Consider the following 21,603-nt stretch of genomic DNA (forward strand, 5'->3'; position numbering starts at 1 on the left):
ATAAGGGCTGCAAGCTATTTACACTTTTCTATCCCCAGGATTCTGTGACAGGGCACGTGTCTCAGCGGACAACCAGAAAACCCAACACAGGACCATTATGCACCTACCTTCTCCACTAAGGAAAAAAAAAAGATAATGCTGTAAATATGCTTCCATTCCATTATATACTTTTTCACTACACAGGACCAGATATTTACTTTTTAATAAACTTGAAAGAAGCAGGCAATGCAGGCTAATGGGTAAACAGAAACCACAAAGGATTATTATTAGTATGATTACCTCCATGGATAAAAATTAGAGGAGAAGATTACAGCTACCATTTAAACACTAGTATGAAAATACATAATGATCCTGTATTTTTCTCAAATAGTGATATTATAAATTATCTTGCACCAGAATTCTTTAACACTTCCCTTTTTACAGTCTAGGCCACACCTTAAGAAATACATACTATGCCACCCAGAATAGTATGTGTCAAAATTTGGCGAAACTTCTGAGTATTAACACTATAATAACATAGAAGCCATCAGATCACATTTCATAGTTTTATTGAGACTTTTTCAGTTTTAATTGTCTATAGTAGGTACAATTCTGATGATCATGATCATATCAAAGCTCTCCTATTATAAATAGATAGTAAATTGGCCACATGCCTTGGACACACACACATACAAACACATGATATTATACACTCCTGCATGCAAACTTAGAGGAAATACACATTCCTTTTATTAAAAACAATTATATACAATAAGTCTGGAATTTGTTAAGCTACCAATGATTTAGATAAACCTGAGAAGGCTCAAAATGTCAAGTAACACTGTTTCCATACTGCTCATTCAATGAAACTGTTAATCACAAAGAAATCTAGTTCAACTATATTAAAATCACAGATAATACAAAAATAAACATTTTTGCAAAAACACTAAACATACTAGAAGTCAAAGTCACAAATTTTGATATGTAACATGTATTCCCCTTCATATTAATTTGTAATGATGTGTATAATACAATGTACGACATAATAAAAATTGTAACAGAGTTCAGCAGCCAAATCATTTACAGTTATCACTATAAAACTTGAAGTTAAAGTTACCAACTAAACAACAAGAACATTAAAATAGCAGTGTTGAACTTGCTGGTAGCGTGTTACTTAGAAACTACATCTCAAAGAACTCAAGATTGTGTTCTTTCACCTTAAGAAGAAACACAACACAAAAATGTAAGCAGAACTGAGGACAGTAAGGGATTTTATCAGCTGCCTCTTTTCTCTCTCCCCCATCCCCCCTTGTTTTTCCTCAAATTCTAATCTATCTATTATGCCCATCCCTCCAGACTTCTAAAATGTAAGGGATCTAATTTGAATTTAGGACAACCTTTCGCATTGGAATTGGAAGTTTCAACCATATTTGGGGGCACAATTCTAAAGGTCTTGAAAAGACAATATAAACTTTTCTACGTCATATAAAATATAGACAACACAGACCTAGTCTGGCAAAGACATTTTGTATTTACTATTGAGCTTATGATAGTTTGACACCACAGTGTGTCTATATAGAGAACCCTAAGTAAAAAGGTAAACATGCAAAAGCACTTCTAGAGAAAATTAACCACTTGTATCACAAAACATTCATATTTTAGATCAAAAAAATCTTCAAACATTTCAAGATACTGGTATTTGAAAAGCAAAATATACAATAACTCATTTTATCTACGCATCACATTACATAAAATACACTAGTGTGACATATTATACATTGTAATAAATATAATTTACATCAGCATATTTGATCTTTCAAGAAAGCCTTTTAATCTGTACAACTGAAGAATTGTGAGCTTCGTCAATAAATACGATTATGTTAGTTATAAAATGACCAGCTAAGTTAAAGCTTCAGGAGATCCCTAACTACGTACATATCTTCATTTTCCCTAGTCCAATTCCAGCCGCTGTAAGCACAGACATCTCTTGTATTCAAAAGCAGTTTACTGTACTGTCCGAGTAGATTGAGAAAACTTATAGGTCATAGATCCAAATCATAATTGGTGAACTTTGTAAGAATTTCTAGCCCAGGACTGCAATGGAAGAGTCCTGGAAAGTACAGTAGCAGATTTCATGCACCTCTGGCTGGCTGTAGTTTTAATGTTCTACCACATCCCCTGAGGTCCCAACAGATGGAGGTCATCTAACCTTTTTAATACATGGAGAATGGTGTTGAAAGAGTCAGAGTTCCACAGTTGGCCAAGTGGCAAGGTCGTGTTTTTAATGCTGAATCCTAACCTCTGCTGTATCTCTTCTTGGTTTGTGTTTATATCATTTCCATGCAAATGCATAGTGATGTTTAAAGAGTCAAAAACACCAATTGGTGAGCCAAAAATACCTTAAACTTGGCATGAGAATCATTTTGTAGTGTGAAATTTAGTTAACTGATAAATTCTATAATTTTAGCAGTTTTTTCATCAAAATGCCAACAGATTTCTGCCTTTACTATTAAAATACCTACTTACATCATCACATGTCATCAGATTTCCAGCCAATAGATCACTGCTTCATCTTGACTCTCTGTGTGTTTTTACCATTAGCACAAACTTTTCCTGGAGACCTCTTTGTGCCTAGAAGGGGTTGGGCAAGATCATTCTTGTTACTATTTGGCATGTATTCACACGTTGTAATTGTCCACAACATGATGTATGAAGAAGAAACACTGGAAAAAAACATGCCAAGAAGTAAAAGGGCATTTCTGGGCACTGTCCACTTCACTGGATCCACAGTCCAAAAGAAAGTTCTCTGGGAGCTGAAACACAATGTATGTAACATGTATGGTAAACCAGGCAGGCATCCTGAGACCTAAAAGGAAGAGAAAACTAAAGTGAATGGTGAGGAAATATTATAAAAATGTATACCATTAGCTTATGAGTTCAAGGAAGGTACAGGCTTTGAATTTCCATTTTGGTTAATGTAGTGATATTAATCTTATGTCACTGAGCATGATGTTTGACAAGGATCGTACAGTAATGACATATTTTATAGTTTTCTTTTTAGGATTCCACACAGACAATGAATGCTATAGAGGACCCTAACTAAGTGAGAACCTTAACTAATGTCTTTCCTCAAAACGAGGTGGTGTAGATAAGACATCTAACTGGTTTCTTTTTGATTTGGCTCCTATAATTCTGTGCATTAACCCAAACATATAAAAAAAATCACTTTTAGGAAGGCTTAACACTGCTTTTCTTCATTGATTTTAGGGGCCAAAGACTGGATAAACTGAAGCAAGTCTAAGAAGAAACATCCACAGGCCACCCAGGTACCACAGGAGCTGCTTAAGTCCTGACTGTCCTGTCGCTGTGTCCCAGAGGTGTTCTTGCCTTAAGACAGACTCCAAATTGCTTTACTTACAAAGTGCTTTCCAACAAGTTATCCCACCAACAGTTGCAAACTCTAATGTTGGCTTTTTTGAGGCTAGTTTTGACAAAAATTCCTTTGATACTGTATTTATTAGGAGTTAAAAATTGTGTTCCTTACCTTATTATTCTACATCCTTAGAATTTGACCATTTCAATGGCTAGAAATGCAATAGTCAATATTATTCATTGAAATTCAATATTCATTTAAAACTCTTATTAAAGTTACTAAAATATTTAGCAAAGTTTTCATTACTGCCTGGCAGAGGGGGGGAAAAAAAAAAGAACTGACCAGTAGTCTTCTCTTAAACTATTAGCAGTCAGATTTGTAATCTCCACAACTTTTTAGTGCTGTGGTACCTTATATACCACATAAATTTAATTCTCTGTATTTCCCATTCCCATATATTTGCAGCTTTTTTTCTTTTAAATGTGAGGATATAAGATCCTTTATAGGATTATAGTTTTTCATTCTATCAACACAACCTGTACAAAGTCTGTTGCCTTTTTTTCATATTGCATTTAATGTTTTCCAACATTTTGAAGAGGCAAAAGAGAGCCTTTATACCATTTTAAAGTCTTTATTCTAAAATTGTCTTCTCTAAAAACAAAAACAAACAAAAAAGCCCCATCTTTTCCCCACTCCTAGTTGCCTCATACATTTGAAAATATGTTTGCAGCCTATGCATGATGAAGGACTATTAACCGTTCTCCCTCTGATAATATCATCCTCTTGGCCAACATTCTTCGACCCTGGTCTGTAATATATCTGATTTTTTACATTGTTTTCACAGCTATCAGTGAGCATTTGTACTGCAACACAGACTCCTAAGGCAGTGCACAGCCATGGTGCAAGTAAATGTTCTTCACCACAGGAAGTCTAAGAGTTCACAGTGTTTATAAGGAAAGTACATGAACTTTGATTGTTCCAAATGCAATTTGCCTGTAAGATAATATATGCAGAATTCCACCACCAAATATCTAGCACCTAAGTTTTCTAGAACTAACTGGGTAATAATCACTTTCTAGGTTTTTAAATTCATTGGTTTAACTTTTCTATTCAATTCTCTAAAGAAACAGCCTGCTACAACCTATGCTTCTAGGACCAAAAGAGACATGGAGCTGAGATCTCTTCACCTGATATTGAAGGAATGGAGTTTAGTATTTTTGCTATACTTTGAGAATGTGGAGTCTGTTCCTACCATAGATCACTGAAAACTCAAAGTTTCCTTGGATAAATTATTAATATCAAAATAGCTCTAGTACTCAAGTGCACTTTAAACAGAAAAGCTTGTAAATTTTAAAGGCAGATGAGAAAGTAAATGTTTAAGTAGGATAGGATAATTTTATTTTACACACTTCTATTTAGAAAGGGAGGCCCTGAAAGGGAACCCAAACGAGCCAAATGTAGGGGTGGGTGTTTTCATTTTTTTTAAACTCACTATTTTCTTGGACTTAGTTTTCTCTAAGCTTACTAGAAACTTAAAGGGGAAAAAAGCACTTGGCTCTATTAAGCATCCTACCATGTTACAAAAGTGAGTGTTCGGTGATTCTTGCATCCTCACAAGCTTGTATCTCCATTCTGCTTGAATTCAGATAAAATATTGAGGGTCATGTCTTCACTCTTGGACTGCAAATTTGCCTCACTTCTTCTGGAAGCTTTCCTAGTGGCTCTGGAGAGTCTCCTCCTGAAAGTATCTCCTGCCAAGAAATAGAGAATGGGGTCCACACAACTGTTGAGACTTGCTAGACCTCTTGTCACCTGATAAGTGGCATAAACCCTGTCATTGAAAGCACACATTTCTGGGGTCTGAAAATCCAGCCGGGCCCTCAAATTCATTGTTTTCATCACATGGAAAGGGATGTAAGAGACAGCAAAGACAGTCAGTACAATAATCACCAGGTAAATGGATTTCCTCCTCAGAGGAGAGTTGTCCAGATCGTTGTAGATCAAAGCCCTCACAATTAATCCGTAACAGCCCAGAATCAATACCAAGGGGACACAGAACATGGCCACGGTTGTGCACATGCTGTAGATGAAATAACTCCGCAGGTACTCGTCGGAGGTGGTGTCGTAGCAGGTGATGGTTTTGTTTTTCCGGACCTGGGTGCCTGAGTAGAAGAGGATGGGGGAGATGCCCACCACCACGATGAGCCACACCAGCACGCTGATATAGACTGCGTTCTTCTTCTTGAGCCGGCCCAGAGACTTGAGCGGGTACACCACGCCGCTGTACCGGTGCGCGCTGATGCAGGTTAGGAACAGGATGCTGCCATAGAGGTTCACATGGAAGATGAACCTCTGCAGCTTGCACATGGCATCCCCAAAGATCCAGTCCGTCTTATTGAAGTAGTAGAAGATGAGCGCGGGCAGAGTCAGCACGTACAAGAAGTCGGCCAGGGCCAAGTTGAACATGTACACGGAGATGCCGCTCCACGGCTTCATGTGGAAGACGAACATCCAGATCGCCACGCTGTTGCCCAAGAAGCCGATAATGAACACCAAGATGTAGACAGCCGGCAGGTAGTAGAACTGGAAGCCCGTCTTGGTCAGCGAGCATGCGAACGAGGCTGCTGCGACAGCAGCGGTGGAGGCTGCGGTGCTGTTCCCCCAGGGCAAACCCTGGCCAGCCAGGAAGGTAGCGTCCGTCCCGTTGGGGACAGCCGGCCACCGCACCTCGGTCATTCTCTCCTTCCCCGACTTACACGGCGGCTCCTAGGGGCAAGTAGCAGCGAGAGGGCGGCAGCGGCGAGGGGCGCACCGAGCATCGAAAAAGCGAGGGAGCGGGCGCCTGGGATCCGCACCGGAGGGGGCACACACGGGCTCACCCACACCGGCTCCAGCCCCGCGTTCGCCACGGGCCATGAAATCCGCCCGCGGCCGCGACCAAGCCGGGCTGGCTGCCGGGCCAGCAACTTCCCCGTCCGGCTGGTCAGTGCCGAGGTTACACAACCGGGCGCACAGGACACCGCCACCGACAACTTTCCGACTGCGCTTTCCCGAGGGTTCGTGGGTCCTCACAGGAGAGCGGAGACCGTGCTGGGGGTTCAGCGAGGAGGTAGAGCCCAACTCGCAGTACTGCGTTCCGGCATGGGGAAGGCACTCCCCAGCCTTCTTTCCCCCAAAGATCAACTTCGTTTGGGCATCTTCTTTCTCCCTACCTTGCGAGCAAGCAGCTCATTTCAGGGGGCCCGCGAGGCTTCCTTCTCAGTCCCTGCGCTTGCTCAGCCTCTGGGGGCCATCAGAGCGCGCGTTACTGCAGACCCGCGCGCCTCTGGATCGCGGAGTGTTCACCCTCAGCGCAGCTCAGGGCCCCTCCTCAAAGCTCTGCTCGGGGGAGTGCTGGGGACAGGCGGCTCCCCGCGAGGATGGGCGGAGTTTGGGCACCCGGGTGAGTCCGGGCTCCCAGGAGGCTAGGGGCGTGCCTCGGCGGAGCCAGCCCGGCTGCCCGCCGGGGCTTTTCAGAGCGTCCGCCTGGAGCCAGAGGAGTCTTCTATGGAGATCTTCACGGTGACCGGGAACGCTCAGCCTCTGCCCCTCCTCTGCTCCCAGAGGCGCGGAGGGTGAGGGGGCGCTTGGTCCGCCTGGCTGCTGGGGAGCGATTGGCCCGTGAGCGCTCCTTCGCTCTTCCGCCAGCTATCCGGCAAAGTGAAGTTGCTGACACACAGGAAATCCTTCTGACTGCTCACAGCCTTTGCCTTCAACCCTAGAGCCCACAGGTCCAAGACAGAAGTCTCTAGGGCCCTTAAGAACCACGCCAGGTGTCTGCAGGTTCCAAGCAGCCAGCAGTCTCCAACGGGGAACGCCCTGCTGGTGCAATGCTCCTAGCTTCACCGAGACCAGATTCCAAGCACTTGCTGGAACGTGCTACTTCAAGAGAGCAAGAGCTTTCAAAGGGTGGGGAGGGTTGGGAGGGAAGTGGGGGGAGAGAGTCTTTCTGCCCTTCTAATCTGCTTTTTACTTTTTATTTCAATATTTTTTCTGAGGTTAAATACGTTGACTGAAATTTGGTTAACTTATTTTCTAAAAGGGCCTTGTAAGCATATTAGTCAGTATTTCACATTGCCTAGAATAATTTATCTTGATACCTACCACCTCTGGGCAACACAAGGTCTCCAAATCCTCCTGTCCAGTACTTTTCAAGATCAGAGGCTGTACTGTATTGTTTCAGAAATGACTTAAATATTAAGCACAGCTTTATATAGATAGATGTAAAGGCCGATTGCAACTCCAAAGTGATTAAGGTATGATTTGGGGGTTTTATTACCAATCCTATTTCTTTAGGTTAAAGTGATTAGTCACAATTAGCTCTACTAAGTACCTTAGCAATGTAGGTTGGGACTTCCTTAAACATCACATGTATTGAAAAACTCATTTCATGGCTTGAATGTATCAAAATTTTAAGCAGTGCGCTTCAAAATTATATTTAAGTGGAAAATAAATGATTTAACTTTTCAGGGAAATGTTTAAATGGGCTCACACAGGAGTGGAATCTAGCACTTCTAGACAATTGACTAATATTTTTTTATGTTAAAGGCTTTTCTCTTAGAGGAAAAAGAAAATCCAAAAGAAAAGATCTATAAAATATATACCACAGAGATTTCTTTCTGGTCCCAGATGTTACGTGATAGTGTTCTCTTAAAAAAGACACCCAAAGGAAAACCACTAGCTACTGGCTTTGATATCACAGGAAGATTCCCCAAAGACTCAGAGGGTCCTTTAGAGGAACACATAGAGAAAGGACCCTACTCAAACGCATGACATCATGAGCACACTGGTATTTTGAGTTGTGGTCAATTTAACAGCATGAAAATAAGACTAGAGTAGATAACTCAAAAGGGCATGAATATTGTTTTGAAAACAGTTAATTGAAAGGAATGTTTTCTCATCTATAAAATGAGGGAGGTGGGTTTTATTATCTTTTATTTTTTCACTCCAATCTCCAAAGTATGGGGTTCTATAATTCTGAGGCTTAACATGGAACATTTTCATCTGGTTTGATTAGAATGGTACTAACCGGTATGATAGTCTATTAAGAGAGGAGCAAAGGAAACCATTAAGAATTTCATTGGTACTCAATAGGTCCTAAGGCACTCCTTTGCATTTTTCATTTGCAACATAAGCAATATGTGACCTCACTTAAAGTCTGTTCCAAATGTGTTAATTCAGTGTGTTTTAAAAGGTAGTTAGTCCAGGGGCACCTGGGTGGCTCAGTCATTAAACCTCTGCCTTAGGCTCACATCATGATCCCAGTGGAATCGGGCCCCACATTGGGCGCTCATCGGGCTCCCTGCTCTGCGGAAAGCCTGCTTTTGCTTCTCCTTCTCCCACTACCCCCCTGCTTTTGTGTTCCCTCTCTGTCTCTCTGTCAAATAAATCTTAAAAAAAAAAAAAGGTAGTTAGTCCAAATACCATTCAGTACTTTCAGAAAACTTGACACTTGACTAGGAATTTGGAGGAGATAGCCGTCCTAAGTGCACCAGTTACGTAAGTATTGCAAATACTGCTTTTACATTCATCATATCAAACTACATATTTACAATATGTTTAAGTTATATTTTAATCAAAACTTGTGTCTTGGGATAATTTATATATATTCAAATTATTGTTTGTTGACTTTATTTGTAATGCACTGAACTAGGTTTAATGAAGGAAAAAATAGTCTAAAACCCAAGAACATGTTCATAGTTATTGATTCTTTAATACCAATTATAAATGCCTTAAAGGTATGAAAATAATATGCAAATATGCTCCATATCTTTAAGTGACTTACCTCAAAATTTTGTATAAATTTGCTTTGTATTTGATTAATGTGAATGCCTGACTTCAAGGGATTTATAATTTCATTGGAAATGCAAAGTACAACAACATAATAAGCCTTTCTTATAGTCAGCACTATACACACCTAACAAGAATTATCTTGAGTTTGAATTCTTAAAAATTTTCTCTAATTGATAATTGTATCCCTGTTTTTTAAGTGGTGAAACAAAGTCAGAGAGGTTAAGTAACTTGTGCTTTGTCACACAGTAGAAACTGAGGTTTAAATTTCAGCCATCTTTCCCCACAGCCCCATACACTTCACCACTATTCCATGATGAAATACACACAAGTACAGGACAGCGGTAGGGAAAATTAAGTTTTAGTGGCCATTGCAGATTGAACATAGAAAGGGTGATTCCCAGAAGCCTTCTACTAAGAGATAATTTGGAGCCGGATCTTGAAGGTACTAATAATAGTCAAAAAGTATTTCAGAAGCTTCCCAAGTGTTCTACTTCTCTACTTAGGATTTTAAATAATAGCCAACAATATATAGATGATCTGAGGACAGACATTTATGGAGAATTCAGATCTGTTGGGCCTCAGACTCAAAAGGTTGCCCTTCCTGTGTTTACAAAGGTTTTCATAGCCATTGTTAGGGAATCTCTTCTCTTCTCTTAGAGTCACAGAAAATCTAACAATCTTTGAGGATGGAAATATCATTGAAAAGATTCTAATCAAAGGCTGGCTGCAAGGATAAGAAACTTATAAGCATAAAATATAAAATCCTCAACTTCAAAGTTGAGACCAAGAAACATGAGATTTGATTAAACAATACTACAAATGCTAAACCTAATTTGAAGGGCGGGACAATGTTAAGATTTTGCAGGTAAGGGACAACGAAACCCTTATATAAGAGAGAGAAGAATTTCTTAGACGATTCCCTTAAGTATAATAATTAAGATGTGATCACTTCTAAGATAACACCTTAGGAAAAGACCCTTCTATTCCCCCAAGAAGAAGACAGGATAAAGAAATAGAAGGACAAAGTCTAAGGAATTCACAGCTAATGTCCTCCAGTGAAGGGGGAGAGGGAGAGAAGGCTATGGTGGAGTGGGAGTGGGAAAAGAGCATACTGAGAAAAAGTGAAAGGATTGCCCTGTGCTGGGGAGGGCCCAGCTGCTCCTATAAATTATGTGCTTGTCATGGAGCCAATCAATAGGCTTCCTGAAATATATTTCATTAAAAATCACAGCGGGGACATAGGACACAGAAGAGAGGACAGCCCGGTTGCTCCAAGGTTGGAATGAGAAGAGGAGAGAACAAGGGACCAGGAAAGAGAAGGCAGAGAGAGGCAGAAGTGGGGGGGAAGAAGAGGGGAAACACTAGGTGTGGTGGGGGGGAGAAGAGAAAGCAAGGTACTTGTATTGAACTGGGTGGAGATCTTTGAAAAAATCTCATGGAGCATTGCTTTTCAATTATTTAGGTTTAAATCTGGGTAGGTGTGTGTGTGTGGGGGGGGTGTCTGGTCTTGTGGTCAGAGTAATGTCCTGATTGAGTGTCTGCCCCTTGGTAGATGACATTGAGCCAGCTTTTCCATCTGTGCCCTACCACTTGCAAGAACCTGTAAAATCACAGGCCACCTAAGTCTGCCATCCTTCAGAAAATTTCTTGCTCCCAGAAGTTAGGAGTATTCTAGGTTTACTTCCCTTATCCCCATCCCTATGAAGCTCTAGTCCCTAGTCCCAGGCACTATGAAATATTTTTAAAAGAATTTTCATTAAATCCAGAATAAAAGACTCCAGTCCGGGCTTACAGCCTCAGTCGTTCTCTAGTCATCTTTCTCAGGCAAATATTCCCTTTGCTCTTTTTATCTCTGATCTCTGGTTTCACAAGGGCATGTCCATAAAGTCTGTGGGTGCACAAATATCTTTAGAGCCAGTTACTCATACCTGAAATGTTACACCATAATTATGGACTCATGGAGGGTTTCCATGGTGGCACAAAGGATAAAAATATGACATTATTTGAAAGTTAATTGTCATTATCATAACCACCTACATTTTTGACTTCTGGTACATCCATACTTTAAGTATATAAACTAAATTCCAAATAGGTAAATGAAAATCATGTGTAGAAATCAAGAAATACCCATTTTTTTGTCATGTGAAATCACATCTTCCATCAGCTCACTCTTGGGATGTTGACCTCAGTTATGTCCTGGGTGTCACACAATTTTCTAAGATTAAAGTTAATAGCAGTGTTGTTGGTCATATTCCAGATTTTGGAATTTGGAATTCTGAAAAGTCTAAGTTTTCACCAGCCGCAGTCAAAAGTGTGAACCAACGTTAAGTAGATGAGCATTATGCCCATTTTTATAATCTTTTAGTTTAGATTCTTGTAGAAAGGGAGACTAGACTACTAGACTCTTGTAGAAAGAGCTAAGCCCTAAGATTTTTCTTACAAGTCAAACTCTGGACACTCTTCTGAAAAGATATCTGAGTGGCCAAAAAAGCATCCAGTGAGTCAACATAGTAAGGTACAATAGACCCATCCCTTGTCTATAAACAATAAAATAATAAAGGCCAATATAGAAGCAGTTATTTGTAGCTGACAATGAACCAAAACAGACTACAGAATGCTTCAGGTGGAGAAATAATCAGTTACTCCTTGATAAATTCTTATGTTTTCAATGACAGGGTTTAGCAGAACCTCAAAATCTTACATTAAGTCTGATTTTCATCTTTCTGCTTTAGTTCTAGACACCTGATACTACACTTAATATTTATCATAGAGACTGCATCATAGTTATAATAACCGGATAAGTAAAATACTATCTTAGCTCACTGGCAACATTTACTGTGAGTGTCTGAGCACAGTTTCTCAAACTTCAATGTGCATACAGATCACTGGGGGGATCTTGCTAATACACAATTTTAGGTATGGGGTGGAGCCCAGGACTGCATTTCTAACCAGTTCCCTTTGATGTCTGAGCTCTTCATCCAACCACTGTAGTACAAGTAACAGACTATTTATGAACCTGACATTTCTTCGCTATGCCAATTTCCCACGGTAGCTGCTCCTATCTAGTGACAAAAACACCTTAAGGGGTTAGCAGTCTTGAACTATGGCATACATGTACCATGCACTGTTTGGAATGTTTTTTATGTATTAGCTCATAGCACATGGTTTTGGGGAATAAGAACTAGGTTCAAAGGTCAGTTAAGGCCACTTAACAACTAAGCAACCAGACACATTCAAACCTGTCTTATGTCAATGTTCTTATCAAATAATTCCTCTATCACAGATATCTAGAAGAATATGATCATGTACATGGAATGTTGAGGACTGTGCCTCCTATGTAGTGAATGCACAAAAAAAATGATAACTATTATGGCTATTTTTAGTTATAATACCCTTACTAATTTTACCTTCATGGATATATCTTAGTAAGAGAGCATTTGAACGTAAGAAACCAAATCCACTAAAACTTGCTTTAGCAAATAAAGTGACTCTCTGGCAAGAGTACAGGAGTATGAGCGTCACATGGAAGTTGGCATAGGAACTTAAAAATCAGGGATTTTGCCTATTCTCTACGTACCCAAAGCCATGGGGTCTTTTTCTTTGCCTTTCTCTATTCAACAACTTGCTTTTCTTATCCTTCCCTCCTTCCTTCTTTACTTCCCTTTCTTCTTCCTCCTCTTCTTTTCCCTTTCTCTGCTAAGTTTCATCTTTTTCTACCTAGACATAATTCAACATGTCCACTCAAAGCCTAGATTATTTCCAATGATAAATTCCTGGGGAAAGAATCTAGACTCTCATGGTCCAGTTCACTTTGGCCTATAGAAGGGATTGGCCAGGTGACCAGAGCCTCCCTCTAGGGCTAAGTGACAGACTCCAAGAAAAAAGAAGGATGGGCCACTTCTCTTAAGGAGGGAATATGGGGGCAGAGGGGATATGATTGACTAATGAAATTATTATCTCTGGTATAGAAGGCAATAGGACCATGCATGTGATTGGTGGGTAGGGAGGGAAGAAGAGAAAAAGAAAGGTTTCAGGAAATGCAACTATGACAGGCAAACTCCAGAGTCTCAAGGCTGGAGGATTGTGCCTATGGCCATGCAGAGCCTGATGGAGAAAACCATGCTCCAAGATTGGTAAAAGATGGTCCTGGGTGCTTCCTATTTTGGCAGAGATGGAGAGAGCTAACTACTAATGAGAGCACCCAAGTGGAGATCTATAGAACAAATGGAGGAACTGAGAAGAATGAAGTGAGGTGGCACAAGGTAGAAAAACATGGCTGTCCATTTTTGTGTTCGCTAAACATGTGAAGAGAAAAGCATGAGAGATAGGAAAATCTTTGTGTTCCTGCTAGGAAAATGGAAGTCTTCTTTCAATAAAAGATAAATTATGAGGTTCTGTTTCCATCATGGAAACCAGTCCCAAGGCATGGTAATTACTACTGGGATCCTAATTATTAATTCAGTTGGGAGGAGCTCAAGGGACATATTTGCAGTAATTTGAGTCCCCAGAAATAAGTTTGACATGAGCAACAGAGAAATTGAATTTAGTTTAGAGAATGAGTGCCTCAGGAGAAAGCAGGAAGCAAGGCTGGAAAAACTTTGTGGTGATTGTATTAACCAGTCATGGCTAAAAGCTCTGTTCATTCTCCGTAGGCATGAAATTTTGGCTGTGGGATATGTTATGATTTTCTTTAGCAAATACCATGAAAGATTAGCATCTCCAGTGAAAGTGGCAGACTAGGAAGGGTCTGGATTGGAAAACGTATGTGTGAAAGACAGATGTGGCAAGTCGGGGGTGGGGAGGAGTGAAGCTTAACTACTGACCAAGTACTTTTCATTGAGAGACAAGCAAAGATTATTACCAGCATGGGGACACACAGGGATGTGCCAAACATAGGCCTTAGAAAGTTATGAAATTAATGTTCAGTAACTAAGAAAAAGTGGTTTAGGGATGTAGGATAAGGTCAATTCTCTTAATAATAAAAAAAGAATGAACAGAAGAAAAATTGTATATAATCACGCTGGGGAGGGAAATCATCTTTATAGCATTCACCCAAGAGCATACTATATCTTATAATGTTATATGTCATTTTATAATCAACGAAAGGAGAAATGAAAGAACTAATCTGGGAACATCTGCTCAGAATAAAGGCATGAACAAGATGTGGGGCTCTAAGAGAAGGAAAGGGCAGGGAATAGGCATAGGCAGATGGAGGAAGTAACACGGTTGCCACTCTGGCCACAGAAGAGAAAAGACAAAGTGAAATGGAGTAGGTGTGATAAATGAGAGATCTATAAATCAGCTGGTGTGTGAGGAGAATAGAGAAACTCTCCTTACCTCACAAAATATCATTTTAGTTAGAATTTCTTAGAGGTAACATGGGGCTCCTGGGTGGCTCAGTCAGCTAAGCATCCGACTCCTGATTTCTGCACAGGTCAGGATCTCAGGGTCATGAGATCAAGCCCTGCATTTGGCTTCATGCTGGGGCATGGAGCCTGCTTAAGATTCTGTTTCCCTCTCCCTCTGTCCCTCCATGCTCTCTCTCTCTCTCAAATAAATCTTAAAAAAAAAAAGTTCTTAGAGGTAACATATGAGGAAGGGAAGTGAACCCATTTATTTTCTTCTCATGGAGGGAAAAACTGAAGAAAATGAATATAACATCCCAAAGATGGAAATGTACAACATTAAATGTATTAATATTGTAGAAAGGTTATAAAAGAAAGTTAGATTATGAGGAATATGGTATATGGTGATATAAGGTGATACCAGGAAATGAGCTGAAAATCTTTGGGCAAAGAAGAGATAGAAGGAGGAGGAGGGAGAGGGAAGAGGTGGGAGCAGAAGAGAAAGGAGTTAATGGTAAAAGTTCACCAAAGGGACTTTTAAGGATTGATAAACTTCCAACAAGTATGGATAAATTAGAACCTAAATGTACAATATGTAATGAAAATAACTTAAAGCCTCAGAAGATGGATTATGGAACACTCAGAAACAAAGAGCATGTATGTATGTGTGTGCGTATGTATTACAAAAAGAAGCAGTCTTATGAGTTCTTTATATATTTTGGATACTAGCCTTTTATCAGATATGTCAATAATCCAGTTAAAAAATGGGCAGAAGACATGAATAAACATTTTTCTCAAAGAAGACATACAGATGGCTAACAGACACATGAAAAAATGTTCAATATCACTCATTATCAGGGAAATACAACTCAAAACTACAAGGAGATACCACCTCACACCTGTCAGAATGGCTAAAATCAACAACACAGGAAACAACAGATGTTGGTGAGGATGTGGAAAAAACGGAACCCTCTTACACTGTTGGTAGGAATGCAAACTAGTGTCGCCACTCCAGAAAACAGTATGGAGGTTCCTCAAAAAGTTAAAATAGAACCACCCTGTGGTCCAGCATTTGCACTACTAGGCATTTACACAAAGGATACAAAAATACTTATTCAAAAGGGCACATGCACCCCGATGTTTATAGCAGCACTATCAACAATAGCCAAGGGCGCCTGGGTGGCTCAGTTGGTTAAGCGACTGCCTTCGGCTCAGGTCATGATCCTGGAGTCCCAGGATCGAGTCCCACATCGGGCTCCCTGCTCAGCAGGGAGTCTGCTTCTCCCTCTGACCCTCTCCCCTCTCATGCTCTCTGTCTCATTCTCTCTCTCAAATAAATATATAAAAAATCTTTAAAAAAAAAAAACAATAGCCAAACTATGGAAAGAGCCCAAATGTCCATCCACGATGAATGCATAAAGAAGATGTGGTATATAATAGAATACTACTCAGCCATCAAAAAAAGAATGAAATCTTGCCATTTGTAATGACGTGGGCAGAGCTAGAGTATATTATGCTAAGTGAAATAAATCAGAGAAAGACAAATACCATATGATTTTACTTATATGTGGAATATAACAAAATAAATGACCACAGGGAAAAAAAAGAGAGGCAAACCAAGAAACAGGTTCTTAACTATAGAGAACTGATAGTTATTGGAGGGGAGGTGGGTGATGGGATAAGTTAAATGGGTGATGGGTATTAACAAGGGCACTTGTGATGAGCACTAGGTATTGTATGTAAGTATGGAATCACTAAATTGTACACCTGCAACTAGTATTATACTGTATTTTAACTATCTGGTATTTAGATAAAAACTTGGGGGAAAAAAAAAGAAGCAGGACTGAAAAAGGAAGTTGGAGAAGGATTATTGATTACCATGGAAATAATCTAAAATGTGATTGGGAAAGATGTGACTTCCTGCCATGGTGACAGCATTAAAGAATGAGAGAATTTAATTATTATCAGATTTTGACATTCCAGAATTACATGATGTGATGGCATTTTTAGGGAGGAAATTTTTCCTGGTTCAGTGGCTTCATCTGAATTCCTTCTGCGGACTGCCTAAACTGACGTTGTCTTATATTGTTGGCTTGTGGGAGACTATTAGAATGACAAGAATGATGAAATAAAGAAACTCAAATCATTTATAAAATGTATTTCATTTCTAGTAAAAATGACTCAACTAATTCCCCAAAAACAGCATTATTGTGGGAAGAAAAGATACTGCAGATAAGTCACACACACAAACACATACACACAAAAGAAGCAAAATTTCATATTCTGTGGCAATCAGTGTTAACATCTACTTATACAGAGATTTTCCCCCTTCATTTGTTTGAATATATATTTATGTGTACTTTTTTTAAAAGGTTTTATTTTTTATTTATTTATTTAAAGAGTGTGAGCAGTGGGGAGGGACAGAGAGAGAAAGTCCGTGCTGAGCACCCGGAATGGGGCTCAATCTCAAAACCCTGAGATCATGACCAATGTCAAAAATCAAGAGATGTATCCTTAACTGACTGAGCCACCAAGGTGCTCCTATATGTACATTTAAAATTGGGACCCTGTATGGTTGCATCCTGCCTTCCTGCCAGTATATATACATGTACCTTACCATTTTCTTGATGGCAGCAGGATACCGTATCGTTGAAAGGGCAAAGGAAAGAAAACTAGGGCCACTGGCATTACTAAACAGGAAAGATTGACACAATAGCATGTAAAATATAGAGATGCACTCTAAGGGGACAAAAGGAGCCCAATTTCCTTAAGAGGTATCAAGGTGCATCAATTAAGTTTAGATAAAGACTTTGAATCAGGTAAACCATAATTTTCTTTCCAAGAACAGAAAAGATAAAACTCTTGTCTTTTAGGTTACTGAAAAAACTACTATCCAACATTCCCTGCTTAGAAGTTTTCAGACAGAAAAACATCAGGATGGTAGATGTCATGGATATATAGTATTTAGTGTAATTCTGAATGAAATGTTAAAAAAAATTAAAAGAATTTAAGGTACAACAATGAAATATTTATTCTAAATTTCTTAAAAGGACAAAGATGAAGTGATAAAGACAAACACAGAAGGAAGAATTTTAAAAAACATTAATAACTTATACAAGAAGTTGTAATATAGAACCATTAAATGAAAAAGAGCAAAAAAATTATTTATATGGAAAATATAAGGAAAATCCAAGATAAATGGGAAATTGGAAACTGGAAAGTGAACATAATGAGAATTAATAAATAGTTGTTTTTAAAAATAGAGTGAGCTAAGCCAAGAGACTGCCGGTGTAGTGGTTATTCAGAGCCATCACCAAGATAATTAAAAAATAGCAGATATTTAGTGAGCACTTACTGTGGCAAGTCCATAGCATTTTACATTCTTGCTAATTTGATCTTTGGAAGTAATACAAAGGTAGTTTTCTGCCAAATGGTCGGGCCTTTATAGAAATGGAAAAGAGATAAAAGTAGAAAAGATAAAGGAGATAAAGTCCTTGAGACAAAGGCAAAGACCCTGAATTTAAAAAGGAATGTAAGTTAAATACAAGAAAATGTCAAAGTATCTCAATGCCCACAAAATAGAAGCTGCCGAAGTTGATGATGAGGGTAGTAAAAATAAATTCATCAAAAAGTAACAGGAAATAAAACTAGAGCACAGCAGAGCTACTATGTAGAACCTTTTTGTAAAAATCCCCAAATCCCTAATTAAAACCAATATAGGAAAACATGGCAGTTCTCCAAAAGAAGCATGTAAGGATCAAGTCCCTCCTAATAAGGCAATGCATTATAGGAAAAGATTTGGGAACCAGATGGTTGAGATTACAAACTGGAGAAGTCACAGTCATAGAGCTGAGAGAAGCATAGAAGATGGAGGTTTAAATAAAAATTCATCGGGTATTATTAGAAGGAAAAGAAAGGATCCAAAAGTCCTAATTATGGGGATAAAGTCCTTCTGGTAGAGCAGAAATGCAGAAGCTATAAATGAGTGAAGGAGACAGGAAGACGCGCCAAGTGGGAAAAACCACATTATAGAAAAGATGGGTAAACCACATTGTAGAAAAGAGGAGAAAGAAAGTTGAAGGGAAAAGAAAATGTAAGACATTGATTTTCAAAGCCATGCAAATTGTTAGTCGGGGAAGAGTAATAAATGCATATGTAAGTTGTACTTGTAAATGTCATCTATCATTGTGAATATATAAAGATAAAATATGACATATGAAAAATAAGCATAGAAACACATACAACTTCATATGCTAGGTTCTGGACTTATGAGTAAATGGGATCCATTAGGCTCAAGATATTGGAGATATGAGGGTAATTCCAATAGCTTCCCCATCATGATATCCAATTAAGGCTAAAAGGAGACTCACAAATTGGTTCTCTCTGGTTTATTCCCCATGGGGCATAAAAGCACCTAAAACTGAATGACTACCTTCTATTCCAGTTAGCATAAGCAACTCAGTGCTCTCAATATGATGTTTGTTCTTTCTCAATAACAGAATCTCAATATTACGTATTTCTGTGCTTCACAGCCATTAAAAACACTGAAGTTTCATAGTTAATGTAAACCCTGTGAAAATGATAGAAGTTTCCTTTTTATCCTCAATGTGGAGAGTGTGACAATAATTATCTAATAATTCTCCATTATCCCAGTAACCCTTAAATTTTGCTTCTCCAAACTCAGCAATTTGAACTTCCAATATAACTCTTACATTTCTTTTCCTGTGAAATTTTTAGGGACAACTAGCAATGTATGTTTGATGTAAATTTGGATGACTTTGCAGGAATGATAAACATGATTACTACTTAGAACTCAGAACCCTTGGTACACAAGTATCACCTACCTTGTAAGAAGTGAAATCAATCCTGGATTCTGGCCTCAGCTCTCCCACTGTCTGTTAAGGGCACTTAGCCTCCCTGTGCACAGTTTGTCTGTAAACTGGGAGTATTAATTTCTATGTCTACCCATCTCTTGGGATATTGAAAATTAGATAACAGAATTGTACTTTGAGCTATTTGGAAAAACCAATGCTTGTAAATTTAAAGAAGGTTGTTTTAAAACCTTACTCTTTGACACAAAACCATTTACGTACTTGAGATTCTATACTCAGATACTATATAAAGAGTATACAATTGACTACCATAAAAGTGTTTCCTAAATATTTGTTTTTACTATTTACTACATTAATACATAATAACAGGGATTCTGGACTATTCTATTACAAGTTACTTTTTTTGAAACACAAGGAAGTAGAGAATATGAATCTGTATGCATCAAAATATTTTTCATTCTTTTTCCCCAAATTGGACTTTCATCATGTTTCTGTGTTCAAAGGACTTAGATTTATTCCCCACTTCGTTAGGTTGAGATTTTTAAAGACTCTATAATAGCACAATTCTTCCAATCAAAACCCTACCCTCCTGTCAAGGCAATATTATTCTATTCCCTGTGCATTCTGTGATAATTCTGGCTTCTCAAGCTTCTTCATGACATTTACTCTTCCTTTCACTGTCCTCTTTGCTTTTTCAACTTTCTTATCCTTTAAAATCTTTAAAGAACTGATGCAAAGACTATAGACTCCTGAATATAGGTTTGAACTATGTGAATCCACTTATAGATTTTTTTGATCCAGTACAGTACTGTAAATGTATTTTCTCTTATGATTTTCTTAATTTCCTTTCTCTAGGTTATTTTATTGTAAGAATACATATATAATACATAAAATACATGTCAATCAACTGTTATTGGAAAGCCTTCCAGTCAAAAGTAGACTATAAGTAGTTTTGGGGGAGTCAAAAGTTATACACAGATTTTCAACTCTGCAGGGGGTTGGCACCCCAAAACCCTGCATTGGTCAAGGTTCAACTGTATATATCACACACTCTCTCTCTCACACACACACACACATATATAGAAGAGTATACGTATATACTATATGTATATGTGATAGTTTATATTCAAAGCCAATAAAATGCTTATTTGTATACACTAAACTTTACTATAAAATTTAAAGATTTTTATTTTCATGAGTTTGTTTCCTTAAGTATTCAAACTCTCCCCTCCATTTTATTATTTTGTCTCATGTTAACACCCCTGCTTTACACTCTATGCTCTGGGGGAAAGTTTGGAGTGAGAAAAAGGAGAAAAGTTTAGATTTAACTTCAATAGCTAAATGAGAACTCTTCCAAATTCCTTTTTCCCAGCATCCTGGGAAGAGTGAAAATCGTTTCTGGAGGATAAATTACTATTTTTACATGGATCCTTCTCCTTCCTTTGTAGTTCCTGGAATTTGCAAACTCAATTCTTTTGTTAAAGCCAATATAAAAAAAAGTGTTTATGATGAAAGCAAAGTCAAAATGAGATGTTTATTTTATTTTAGATAGCATCTTATTTTATAAGAAAATTAATGTATTCAAAATATATTTATTGAATATAGGTAATCTGTAAGAAATTAAATAGCTTACATATTTTGAACTCTTCTTTATATTAATGTATTTTTATTATAATGCTAATATGCATTTTAAATTTAAAAAGTTAAATTTAAATAACTGCAGAATGATAGCAGAGAAGAATTAAGAGTAACAGTATACTGGAAAATGGCAGAGTAGGAGGACCCTAAGCTCACCCCCTCCCCTGTATACACCTAGATAACACTCACATCAGTGTAAACAACCAGAATACAAACAGAGGACTGACAGAACAAACTCCAAAACTAAAGGTGGAGAAGAGGCCACATCTAAGATGGTAGGAAGGATAGAGACTGCAGTGGACAACTAAACAGACTCATGGGCCATCTGTGGGAGAAAGGGAACTATGGGCAAGGACAAGGGAGAGAAAAAGATGATTATACTGGGAAGCCTGCTCGGGGAAGATGAATCCCCATACCATTTGGCTTTTAAAACCAGAGGGACTAATTCCATGAGTTCTTACAACCAGTGGGACTTAAAGCATGGAACTTTAAAAATCAGCAGGCTCAGCTCCAGGAGAGCTGTGAGAGCAATAGGAAGCTGGGTCTCACCTTTAAAGAGACAGCACAACAAACAGCCCATGGAGAAACAGAATACAAACAGTGG

The 21,603-nt window shown here is 38.6% G+C and overlaps 1 protein-coding gene across 2 annotated transcripts; it reads right to left on the reverse strand.

Annotated features, from left to right (window-relative positions):
* Positions 1 to 531: 531 nt before the first annotated feature.
* On the reverse strand, positions 532 to 7,015 carry P2RY1 (purinergic receptor P2Y1). 2 transcript variants are annotated; one of them, XR_003209904.2, is made up of 3 exons: positions 4,926 to 7,015; positions 3,524 to 3,563; positions 532 to 2,845 (listed from the first exon to the last, which is right to left on the reverse strand). XR_003209904.2 is itself a non-coding variant. In XM_025880167.2 (2 exons), the coding sequence occupies exon 1, from the start codon at positions 6,086 to 6,088 to the stop codon at positions 4,964 to 4,966; it is 1,125 nt and encodes a 374-aa protein (XP_025735952.1). In that variant the 5' UTR covers positions 6,089 to 7,013; the 3' UTR covers positions 532 to 2,845; positions 4,926 to 4,963. The 2 variants fall into 2 exon arrangements, 1 of the variants encoding a protein (XP_025735952.1); XM_025880167.2 differs by lacking the exon at positions 3,524 to 3,563 and having other exon boundaries at positions 4,926 to 7,013.
* Positions 7,016 to 21,603: the final 14,588 nt, after the last annotated feature.

Source organism: Callorhinus ursinus, unplaced genomic scaffold (genome assembly GCF_003265705.2).
Source record: "Callorhinus ursinus isolate GAN/ISIS: 27379988/994484 unplaced genomic scaffold, GSC_fseal_2.0 scaffold1, whole genome shotgun sequence".
In the NCBI taxonomy this organism is placed as follows: domain Eukaryota; kingdom Metazoa; phylum Chordata; class Mammalia; order Carnivora; family Otariidae; genus Callorhinus; species Callorhinus ursinus.

Excerpts from the sequence above, each read along its gene's own strand:
- P2RY1 (XM_025880167.2), bottom strand. The coding sequence starts at position 6,088 with ATGACCGAGGTGCGGTGGCCGGCTGTCCCCAACGGGACGGACGCTACC.